Source organism: Trachinotus anak, unplaced genomic scaffold (assembly GCF_046630095.1).
Source record: "Trachinotus anak isolate AG129_WGS33_773 ecotype Australia unplaced genomic scaffold, CSIRO_AGI_Tana_v1 ptg000015l, whole genome shotgun sequence".
NCBI lineage: Eukaryota > Metazoa > Chordata > Actinopteri > Carangiformes > Carangidae > Trachinotus > Trachinotus anak.
In genome coordinates this window covers 357,443-369,849 of record NW_027273866.1, presented here as the reverse complement: position 1 = coordinate 369,849, position 12,407 = coordinate 357,443, and the positions used below count along the sequence as shown (strand labels likewise).

Genomic DNA, 12,407 nt, shown 5'->3' with positions numbered 1-12,407 from the left:
TCTGAATACTTGCGTCAATGTGATATTTTAGTTCTTCCTTTTAAATAAATTTGCAAAAAAATCTATTTTTTGCTTTCTCATTTTGAGGTATTGAGTGTAGATTGATGAGGGAAACAATTCATTTAAATGATTGTCACATAAGTTTGTGACATAAAATGAAAAGTGAAGGGGTGTGTTTCTGAATGCATGGTTGCTGTGCATAGACAGTCATCTCTGACATTGACCACATGAATCAGAATTAAGCCACAATGGAGAGAAGTTCACCCATTTAACAACACTTTATTTCCCTGTATACAAGCATCACAATGACTTTCATTCCAGAATAAAGATCAAACATCACACATCCATTTACAACTGTTTACGCATAGTTCATTCAACATGCACAACAGATGAAACTCAATTCAGAAAAAAATGGTTGGGCCAATTCCAGTAGGTTTGTCAAGACCCTGCCCTTGGCCTGAGCTTCCTGTTGCTCTCTGGAGGTGTGGCTGGGCACAGTCACATAATGCCTCATGTATGTATGTATGTATGTATGTATGTAATCGTATAACTTCCCTCTCATCTGCTTATGTTTAACTAGTGCAGGGTTTGTGTTTGCTGGCCCACTTGCAGTTTTTCTTCCTGAGAATTATTTACCATGCATCCTATGTTTACAAGCACATGAAAGCACTAAATCCTGTCTCAAATCCAATGACATTAGTTAGTAACACAGTCTTTATCACATTTGTAATAAAATATGAATGAAGATGTCTGATACTGTTAATGTTTGTTGTTTGTCATGGTTGGAACTCTTCATTTAAACAGTGTGTTTTAGATTAGTAGAACACAAACACAGCCTTTTCTGCTGAAAATGAGCTGTTCAGTCTAGAAAGTTTTAATGTTAGGTGTGATGATGTACTTTCTAGGGCGAACAACACACACAAATCATTCGTAACAGCTTCTGTGAAATGCAAGTGAAACAGGCAGTAACGGTGCATGGCACCAATAAGAGACTAAAAACAGATTAAAAACTTGTTCACTACTGATGAAATCAAAACAGATAAAACATGATGTAAAAACGAGTGTTTTCCATGCAGAGCACAATGGATCCATTATTTCAACGTACTCCATCATTCCACATATCAAAACTATTTATGCATAGGTTCACAGAATTACATCATAAAACAGTCAGACAGAAAAAGTAACACTAAAACACATTTCACATTTTAATGTGACATGCTCCATTTAGGATCTCCATTTAGGATCTAAAAACACTCTTCTTCACTGATCCAGTTACTTGTTGAACAGCACTTAGAGTCCGCTAATACGGAGCAGTAGTCTGTGAATAGTGAAAACACCAGTATGTGTGTATCCAAACTGTGTGAGTGTGACGTCCTCTGAGTCCAGACACAGTAAAAAAAAAAAACAAAACAGTCATGAGGTGTCTTTATAAACTGGTCTCCACCACTGGAGCAGCACTGACTGATGCTGCAGCTTTTGTGGCCTCTGATGCCACCTGCTGGTCCTTTCTGACACAGATCTCCTGCACCAAGGGCGCATTGGCCTCCTTCCATTCTCTGAACTTGTGTGAAGTGAGCTCCTGGTTCGACAGCAGCTGCTCTATCACCTGTAAGTCCGCTTCCTTCGACTGGGACAGAAAACAATAGCACAAAGACAATGGGAAAAATGAAACAATGGCATTCAGCACTCCAAATTTTAAAGAAAAAGCAACATTTTTTTGCAATTCACACAATTATGAAATCCAAATTTTTTTTGCTAAATGTACTGTAATGGAGTTATATAAAATCACAAGTTGAAAAACAGCATAAAAGCAGTCGTAAAATAGAAACTGTACCTTTAATGTGCTGTTGAGAGCCCTGATAAGGTGCAGTTTATCATTGATAGTATGGTTTTTACAGCGTTTTATGAAGGAGGCCCTGAATTCCCTTTTCGTGGATGGTTTACGATCTCCTATTGGTGACAGGCTGGCCTCTTTTAGATGAATATACAGCTTCTCCATCTCATCTGAGCTGTTCCCATGACCCCCTGAAACAAGATATGGTTTCATTGTAGCATCACTACACATGCTGCACAGCTTAAACTGAGTCACAAACAAAGCAAAATGCATTGCTACTAGTACATTTAGATGACACACAGAACAATACAATATATAATACACAACAATATATCAGCACTGCTTAACGGAACAAAGGCAGGTCACAGATGAGTATAGGGAACAAAATATATTACAAAATCTGAAACAATGAAAATGTGCCAGTAAATGCTTTAACTAACATATCTTCCTTTGAGCATCAATGTTATCCATTTTTTGTGAAAACAGGAAATACACTGTGCTAGCATGTTTTCTTACAACTAAAAATGAAATCTAAAACAGCACAAATCTAAAATACAATCTCCTTTACTTCGAATGAAAGTTTGCTCAAAAACAGAAGCAAATGAATTAACGCATTTCCAAAAGTTCAAAGGGAAGACAATGAGATCCGTTTTTTAAGTATAAATGTCACAAAACCACAACTGAATTAAAAGTGTAAAACAAAGTCTCACTTTCATGTTGCGCACCGGAGACACCCCCCTGTGCCTCTTCCTCCGCAGCGGGGCTTTCCTCATTAGACTCTGCAGAGCCCTGGGGAGCTGAGCTCTCCAACATGTCGGAGTCTTCCTCCTCCTCTTCTGTTTCCTCTTGTGGAGGCTGATGTGAGTGTACTTGAGCTGAGCACACCACTGCTGTTTCTCCAGCTGGAGGAGACGCCTGCGAGACAAGGTCCAACCAGGACTGCCGGTGCTTGGCGAGCGAGGAGGCGGAGCCCTGCGATGTTATTGTGCTAACAGGTGACGAGAGAGAACCGTTGGCTTCGCTGGGGACTGTGGAGGAGTAAGGGGGAGGAAGGGTACCCTGGAAGACAAATACTCCAAGGTTAGAGGTAATAATCTACTGTAAATGAAACAGGCTTTTGTTCAGTTGAAAACAGCAGTTTTATTACATTTGAAAAGAAATTAATTATGTGCATTTTAACCACAATAAACACATTATGAGAAATGAATCCAGTAGCTTCAGTTTTCAGTGAATGACAGGCTCCTGTATGGTTGTGACTAATGGTGCAGTGTTGACTGTTTGTAGCCAGAGATATGACTGACCTGATGTGTGCTACCAGGCGGTACAGATGCATCCACTGAGTCCCGCAGGGTCTGTTCAGAGTATGGTGGAGGGGGGATCTCTGTGCTTTCAGCCTCTTCATGGTCGCTGGCTTCACTATAACACTCTAAAAACCCAAATGTGTGTGTGTGTGTATGTGTTTGGAGGGGCAGAGGGTGGGGGTGTGGGACAACATGAAGTTAGAAACCATAACATAACTTATACGACCAGAATCCAGAGACAATTAAATTAGTTCTGTCTTATTCTAGCTTAAAATAACCAGAAAAGATCAGTACTGTTGTTGATTGAAAGCTATTTAAGACATCCATGTTGTTCATTTGGATGTGTTAAGTTCACTTGTACATGATCATCTGAGCTAAGAAAACCAAGAAAAAACGTATTTCAAAACCAAGTGAATAACATTAAAAAAAGCATTTTTGTCACACTAAAAGCAAGGCTACCAGGGTACAGGGTTTCATTCAACAGTCACAGGTACCAAGAAAAAAAAGATTGTCATGGGTGCTCACCGGCTGCAGGGTTTTGTTCTGTTGGCTCATACTGAATGGAGGCTAGCCCAAGCTTATTCAACCATCTGAAAAAATAAATAAATAAATCACCAAACGTGAATTAAAGACAAAAACCATGCTGAGATTTTGGCTATATTTACTTTAAAAATCACCAAAATATTTTTCTTAAACACAGCAAACAGCCTCTGTCTGGGTAAGAAACTACAGCTCTGCCTCTCTCAGTCATAGGGCATTCAGTTCACCAATGGTGGAGCAATGAGCACCAAACTCAGTCAGCCCGTCACAGACATTTGCGACTTTAGAGTTGGCCGCACTGTTGCAGTCCAGCAAAAAAAAAAAAAACCCACACAAACACACTTAAAAAGAAATACATACAATGATGTGTACTTTTATGTGACTTACATGTTCATCTCCTCGTGGCTCTCGGCAGCAAAATAAAACATCATGACCTGAGGGTGGCAGGCTTTAAATGCACTGCAGGAGGAAATGGACATGGAGAGCAGTTTATACAGGACCAGCCCAAAAAAAGCAGAGTTTCAACAACAGTGGGAAATGATGTTGATAGTTAAACTCTACATTTATTCCCACTTCAATGATCAATTTGAGATTGTTTTAGTACTATACACTTCCCATCACTGCATGTGGGAACACTTTCTATGCCATTTAGATGCAACAATAGACAAACAGTGCAATTAGAAAATATTCACATTTTTTGCAGCTGTATGATAAAATCGTTTAAATTAATATTTCCCCAATCAATCTATACTCAATACCCCATAATGACAAAGCTAAAACAGAATTTTAGAAATTTTGTGACTTTAAAAATGAAAAACTCAAATATCACAGTGACATAAGTATTCAGATCCTTTGCTCAGTACTTTGGCAGCAATTGCAGCCTTGACTCTTCTTGGGCGTGACGCAACAAGCTTTGGACACCTGGATTTGGGGATTTTCTGCCATTCTCTGCAGATCCTCCCAAGATCTTTCAGGTTGGATGGGACCGTCGATGGACAGACATTTTGAGGGTCTCCAGAGATGACAGTTGGGCCCTGTCTGAGCCACTAAAGGACCTTCACAGTGTTGTTCTTCAGCCACTGCTTGTCTTGTGTGCTTACGGCCCAGTCTGAGGTCGTGAGCGCTCTGGACCAGGTTTTCATTAAGGATATCTGTTTTCTCTCTGTTCAGCTCTCCCTCGACCCCGACCAGTCTCCCCGTCCCTGCCACTGAAAAGCACCTCCACAGCATGATGCTGCCACCACCATGCTTCACCACCGGGATGGTACTGAAGCCTGGTTTCCTTCAGGCATAATCCTCCAGACTGAGGCCAAACCAATTCAATTTTGGTTTCATCATTCCAGAAAATCTTGTTTCATAAAGCCAAGATCATTGGAGTGCTGTAGTGATGATTGTCCTTCTGGTAATTTCCAGCCAGATTGACCATCAGGTTCTTGGTTACCACTATTACAAAGGCAATTCTCTCCCAGTTGCTCATTTTGGCTGGGCGGCCAGCTCTAAAGGGGGTCCTGGTTGTTCCGCACCTCTTCCTTTTAAGAATTATAGAGGACACTGTGCTCTTGGGAACCTTCAGTACAGTAGAAACATTTTGTATCCTTCCTCAGACCTGTGCCTCAACACAATCCTGTCTCTGAGCTCTGCAGACAGTTTCTCCCTCCTCAGGGCTTGGTTTTTGCTCTGATACGCGTTGTCAGCTGTGGGACCTTATATAGACTGGTATTGACAGGTGTGTATCTCTCCAAATCACGTCCAGTCCATTGAATTTACCACAGCTGGTCTCCAATCAAGGTGTAGAAACATCTCAAATATGATCAAGAGAAATTGGAGGCACGCAAGATAAATTTCAAGTGCCATAGCCAAGGGTCTAAATGCTTATGTCAATGGGATATTTCAGTTTTTCCTTTTTAATAAATTTGCAAAAAAATCAAAATTTTTGTTTTTGCTTTGCTATCATGGAGTACTAAGTGTATATTGATGGGAAAATAAATCATTTCAGTGATTTTAGATAAAGCTGCCACATTAAATATGAAACAAGTGAAGGTGTCTGAAGACTTCCTGAATGTACTGTAGATCTATTTCTTTTCAAGGTAGTGGGTGGAATATAAAATGTGAGTGAGATAAACCAGGAACAGAATAGAGTCGAACTATGAGCTTACTGTTTCTTCTTGCACTCTATGGCTCTGTCGATCATGAAGTTGGTGAGGTCAATGTAGCCCTCGGCTTTTTCTGCCTGCAACACGTAGATTGAACAACAGTGAGCGTTAAAGCAAAATGACGATTTCAAACCACTTCCTGACAATGACAACCGCTGTTATATTGCAGCAGGCTAGTTCTTCTATTTTCTAACACCATGTGATGGTGACATACATAAGATCTGACTGAAGTTATCATGCCAGTAAATCAAACATGTCAGTTACGTATGCCTGTTTTAGGGCCTGACGGGCTATGAGTGACACGGTCACCGCCAGGAAACACAGTCTCAAGGCTCGGTGGTTCCTGCAGTGACAGGCTGACGGGGAGACAGCTGTGGCAAAAACAAGTATGACTCATGTGCAGCCTCCACCGCCTCACACTGCGTCTGTGTTATATGTGTGATGTGTTACATGCAAGTTAATCACTGCAGATCTTCAGTCGACGTGTCAATACATTTTCATTTTGAATGTGGGGAAAGGAAGTTTTTATTGATTTTTTTTTCTAAACAACTTTTTTTCATTCTTTCTTTCAAAAACTTGTATAAGAGAAAAACATTTCCTCTAGCAGATACAGCTATAATCACCCTTTCCTATATGTTTTGAATTTTTTTAAATTACAGTCAATGTTTAACTATTTATACAGACCAAAACTTTATTAGTTCCGTTTGCTTGTCATTATAAACTGCATTATCCACCTGCAAACCGAAGTGAATGATAACCACCACAAGAGTTACTGGCTATGTCTGTGGACTGTATTAAACATTACTGACAATTAAACATTGTTCACGCTATGTTTTAATTTTTGAACTTTCACATATTGCCAGTGTAGTTTAGTAGCAGCTTCATAGATAAGTCTGGTGGTGATATTCTGCGTTTTTCATATTGTCAACAAATCTCATAAAAAGACCATAACCAACAATGCATTGACCCTTGATAGTGATATTATAGCTGATAAAGCATATTTCTCTGTGCCATAGAGCTCCACACACACACACACACACACACACACACACACACACACACACGTTGCACTGGTTCACATATCGTCATGATGAAACATGAGTTTATTTTGAGTTAACCTCACATGCATCATCTTGATGCTGTAAATACTCTGTACTAATAATAATGCATCAGATGTGTGATCATCTGCTGATAAAAAAAGTAATGAGTAATGTTTGCTAAAAACTACTTTGCTCAGCCGCTTTAGGAGATTACTGAGCATTTTTTAAAAAAGGAAAATGTATTTTCATGACTCGGCTTTCAAGATTTATGTCTTCAGTATGAACCACTCAGCTTAAGTCTGAGAGCCATGGAAAATCTGAGGTCAGAACGTATGGTGAGACCGACCGTCTCAAGAAAATTGCCATCATTGTACATTAAATTGTTAAACTAAATCTCATCTTATCATGTATATTCTTTTTAAAAAATGACTTGCTTGCAATGATTTGTTTAGCTTTTTTTCCAGAACTATTATATTTTCATTGTAAATCTTAAATAATCTGCTTATGAAGGTGACAGGAATTTGAATTTGAAGAGAGTCAGAGAGTGATAGAGAGAAGGTTAGTGGGCACAAGTGGGCCGGAGAGAGAGAAACCGAAACGTAGCTATATTTGACACTTATTTTTTCTTTCACTCAGGATTTGTGGAAGTACAGCACCAGACTGGAGTTTCTGTTAACAGTGATGAGCTGCGACAGCCATCTCACGCGCATGGCTCAGGCAGCGGCTGAACATGTCTACATCATAAACAGGTCCCCTGATGAAAAGGTGGCTTAGAAAAAATACTCACCAGCTGGTTGGTGTACCAGTAGAGAGCTGTCTTCTTCAGCACAAACCAGTACTTCTTCCATTTGATACCCAGGAAGCCTTTGCTCTCTTTCTTCCTGTACAGCCAGCCCTGGTGGTCTGGCTGACCCAGCTCTTTGACCGAGACTCGTCTTCTGCTCATCGTACCATTGCCTGTGCACAAAAAGTACACATGCACATGAATGCACAGGGACCTCCTCCTCTCCGTCCACAGAGATGCAAAGCCACAGTAAAGTCAAGCTCAAGTACAGCATCAGATGAAGCAAGAAGCCCAACGCGAACAAAGACAACATTTCCATTGGAGTCCAAATAGGCCACTGCATTTGGTCAATAACCAATAAATCCTAAAAATAACCCTGAACAAACCCACATAACAACCAGCAAGAGTCAATTCAGAAGAGCTGTGCTACACTCTGCTTACCTGTTCTCGTTATTTGTCTGTCAGCAATAACAATAAACACCAAAAAAAAAAAATCTAGTTTGCTTCCCAGAAGAACCAAACCGCTGGCGCACAGAGCTAAAATAGATGAGAACTGAAGTGAAACTAACCAAGCGTTGTCTAAAAGCCCTCTGTACACACCAATTGCCCCGCCACTTCACACACGCCCACAGATCAGCCAAATTATAGTTGCGGGTACACACAGAGACACAGAGAGTGACAGAGCATTCACGGGTGACAACTTACCTCCTCGGCTCTTCTTCTTGGATTTGGTTCGGAGGGAGACCTTTGGGGGAGGAGGACAACGTGAGGTCAAAGAGTCACAGGCAGCAGGGAAGAAAAACACATTAGCAGTTTTAGACCCCAGAGCCGAGAAAAGGAGGCCGTCTGGAACATCCTGTTTCTCTCACCGAGTGTCACATGCATTTTCTCTTTGCTGTCCCCTCCATCACTCTACTGATACACACATTAACATACACCTACCTCCTCTCTAACATCCTCATCTGTGACCTGCCTTTCGGTCCGGTGCGTTATCTCTTTTCGCTCTTAACACTTTTATTCCATTGTGAAATATAAAGAGAAACCACACTAGGCGTGTGGCCAGCTGTCACCTTGTGATGTAGAAAGGCTTGTTGCTATAAATATTTGATCATATACGTCATTATAAAATAGCAGAAGCAGAAGTAGATCCACCAGTAGAAGGAGATAGGGCTTTCTGTTTCATTAGTAGCAAGAACAATTCAAACTCTGACTCTGAGGTAAATGTCACACACACAAACAAAAGGAACAGAACAAACACTTACTGGGTTGTAGTCATCGGCAGCCATAGATGGCGAGACAGATATAGGGAAGGCAGCCTGTTGATAGAAACCAGAAGATACAACTTATTCACAGGACAGGTGTGTGGGTTGACAGTCTTACTACCCGCAGATAAATGGGCAGAAAATGAGCAATTTGTTGCTTCAGCGTGACAAGAGGAAGTGACATCATGGGCAGACAGCAGTGACAGTGTTTCTCAATTTTATTTTTTTTCTTTTCCAGAGTGAAGAAAACATTAATTTGAATTGATAGCGAGAAGAAAGAGAAAAAAAGTCTCCCTCTATGGAACTGGAAGCTGTGTCAGAAATAAAAGTTTCAAACTTATGTTGAGGAGCAGCACCGACTCAGAGGTGAAGTTCCACAATGTTCACCATCAGCAGTTTCATCTCGCCTTCATCTTTACACATATAGCAATTACCTAGAGACACAGCAGAGGCCAAAAGCCTGTGAGCTTTTTCGGAAAGTGGTCTCAGACCCCACTGCATCTAAATAGGGATTCTCCTGCAGTTATCGCACCTCAAAAAGAGCTTCTTTTTAAATATGTTTTCTTAGTAGCCCAGAGAATAAAACAGAAAAGTGAAGCGTTTTATTTTTTGCACCCTAAATGAACAGTGACACAAAAGATATTGGGAAATCCAAGTTGCCATCATTGACCAACTTCCTCTGCATACTTGAGTTCCTTTTTTGAACGGAGACAAAGCTGCTCGAGAGACACACAGAATATCACTAGACCAAACATTCAACAGTTTGCCACTGTTCAAAAGCCTATCACAATACAGCAAAAACATGGGTAACCGTTCACAGAAAAGCAGTCTCAACCATCCATTACACTTGTTTATGGATTAGAAATATTAGAAAGAATCAGTTTTCCATACACCCCTGACATTACACGTAGTCAAATTGAGTGATAAACCAGAAAGACGCCTCAGGAAATATAAAAGCACAGGTGGTGGACGGGTCACAGGGTCCTGAGTTCAACTCCTGCTGCAGTTGCTCGCATTCAATCACTCACCATAAACTCAATCTACAAACGTCCCTATTGAGAACAGGAAAAGAAGACAGGAAGACTCATACCTGGTTCTGTAAAACTTAACAGATTCACTCCTAGTCCACACGCCTTAGCTGAGTATCCTCTGTGACTCTGACAGCTCACACAATGGCAGCGAATGTCTAAATGAAACCTTTGTGCATGTGTGTTTCACTGTCTTGCACAACACAAATGCATCATATCTTATTTTCCGGATGTTTGAGTGAACTGGCTGCCTGCGGGAGCTAGATGCTGATCACCACACAAACCACAGCACAAGCGTGACGGTGATGACGCCTGTGTGTTTAGTAAGTAACTTCCTGCTGGATCTTTTGCAGACACTGAGAGTGAAGTGAAATTTTAGCTCCAAGTCCATCTTGAATTGGTGTATTTGCAGATTTGCATGTGTTCTTTGACTAAGGGGTAACAAGAGGTGAAATGCGTACTTATATTTTTCTAGCTGTCAGTGCAGTTGCAAGCTATTTGCAAAACCACATATTATGAGCATATTATCTGTGTATGGGCCCCCCACCCCCAACACAATGGATGTACAGTAGCTCTCCAGATGGAGGTAAGAACTGAGTCTCTAGGAGTCTAGGAATCTATACACAAAGTAAATGGACAAGCAAATGCTAAGCCCTGCAGTAGAAATCACAGATAAAATGTATTTTTGTAACTTCAAATTTAAGTGAAAGGTGTGTTTTAAAATGCAAGGCATCACCACATCTACGTTGCATCACAGTTTCATTTAAAGTAACTACACTTTGGAAACCTGAAACACACGTTCTTCAACTTTAAATGATTTAAAGTTTCACCATATTTAGGCAATGCACAACTACTTTGTAATTCAGCCGATGAAACTTTACTTTAAATGGATGTCATCAACACAAATACAATTTTATCAGCGTTTATTAAAGTGTGCGTTGGGGGGAAAATCCTTTAAAAGATCATGCAGTCCGGCCTGTAACGTTTACGGTAGCTACAATGTTAAATTCAGCCTTCCTGCTTGCGGCCTGGTGGCTTAGCTAACCAAACCCTGCGGACACAAGAGCAGCTTTCAGGTCACTTCAACAGGAACATGCAACGATACTGTACCTTCCACCATAATCTCCACGACTGAAGTTTGGCCCGAAAGCTCTGCTCAAAGTCTGACCAAACCTTGGCGAACATGTCGGTTAAAAATCTAAGAAGAAACTCACGACAACAACAACCAAAAAAAAAAAAAAAAAAAAAAAAAAAAAAAAAGGTCAGCCGGTTTCGGGTGAGCTCAGGACCTGTTTGGGTGTTGCCCCTTGTTCCTTACTTCAAAGAAGGTATCATCACCCACACTCAAAACGAAGCGACAGAAGTTATGAAGGCGCATTTTTTATTTTTTATTTATTTTTTGTTAATGCAGCTATGGCTTTCGTGATATTTTTCCATCTTGGGTGTTATTAGTCAGACAGCAAATTTATAGTTTCTATCAGAAAACAGCCGCAGTTACCACATGCGGCCTCTAGGTGTCGCTGCGCCCCTGCTCTCTGACAGCTGTAACAGCCCCTGAACTCAACATTCAGGCGACAGAGGCATAACAAAGAGTTGGGTTTTGTTTTTACTCTATAAAGTTAGAGTAAAAAAAAAAAAACACAGCGTCACAGCGTATGCCATTCATTTACATAAGCAAAGTTTAGACTGGACTGGGCTCTACTGCTCTGGAGCTCAGTCCAGTCCTAAACATCTGCTATCACCGCCTCAAATACCTGAGGAGCCACTCACAATGAGTGCACCTTCATCAGCGTGGAAGTGGTGTTAAAGTCAGGACCCAGCTAGGGCTGCGGAGACAATCACAAATTAAATATGGCTTCCTCCAGAAAGAAGGGGAAAAATGAGTGTTTCAGGTTACAGAGTCCACTCATAGCTCAGGGAAGCTGTGGCCTGGCTATCAACACCCTTAGCTGCCTCGGTGGGGAGCTCGGTTTGTAGCCATAACAGCGCTGCTCGAGCTGTAACTGTGTGGATATGTTGCTTGGATGCTCTGGCCTGTGTATGTCTGTGTCAGGATGGCGGTAAACCAGCAGACACATTCCTGGGTCCTGCGTTATTATAGTCTCCATTTCATTTCTACTTAAATAGACAGGGGCCTCTTCTCTCTTTCCACTTGCTATTGTACTGCAGAGAGTGGTCTGAAGTGACCATGAAGAGACCCCCCCCCCGCTCCCTTTATATGTTTTTTTCACATTCTCACACCATAGCTTCCTCTTTGCTTCCCCTCCCATTTGTCACCCTATCTTTCTCATCCATGGCAAGTAACTTCCCTCTGTTACACCCAAACCCCTCAAAGCGTCACCCTTTAACATTTCAATTAAATGGGATGGATTGAGTGAAACATTTCAACACCGTTCACGCTCTTCTCATTTCTGTGTTGGGGGAAGAAGTCTCAGCGTGCTACTTTAGGGTATTTTAAAGGGGCA

The 12,407-nt window shown here is 41.1% G+C and overlaps 1 protein-coding gene across 3 annotated transcripts; it reads right to left on the bottom strand.

Moving 5' to 3' along the window:
• Positions 1–265: 265 nt before the first annotated feature.
• Positions 266–11,400, bottom strand: LOC139633101 (interactor protein for cytohesin exchange factors 1-like). 3 transcript variants are annotated; one of them, XM_071498520.1, is made up of 11 exons: positions 11,053–11,400; positions 8,915–8,968; positions 8,358–8,397; positions 7,656–7,825; positions 5,832–5,905; positions 4,063–4,134; positions 3,661–3,725; positions 3,136–3,260; positions 2,545–2,893; positions 1,835–2,025; positions 266–1,627 (listed from the first exon to the last, which is right to left on the bottom strand). In XM_071498520.1, the coding sequence occupies exons 1-11, from the start codon at positions 11,125–11,127 to the stop codon at positions 1,427–1,429; spliced, it is 1,416 nt and encodes a 471-aa protein (XP_071354621.1). In that variant the 5' UTR covers positions 11,128–11,400; the 3' UTR covers positions 266–1,426. The 3 variants fall into 3 exon arrangements, with proteins under 3 accessions (XP_071354621.1, XP_071354622.1, XP_071354623.1); XM_071498521.1 differs by lacking the exon at positions 11,053–11,400 and adding an exon at positions 10,005–10,239; XM_071498522.1 differs by lacking the exons at positions 8,358–8,397; positions 8,915–8,968; positions 11,053–11,400 and adding an exon at positions 8,094–8,251.
• Between the last annotated feature and the right edge of the window lie 1,007 nt (positions 11,401–12,407).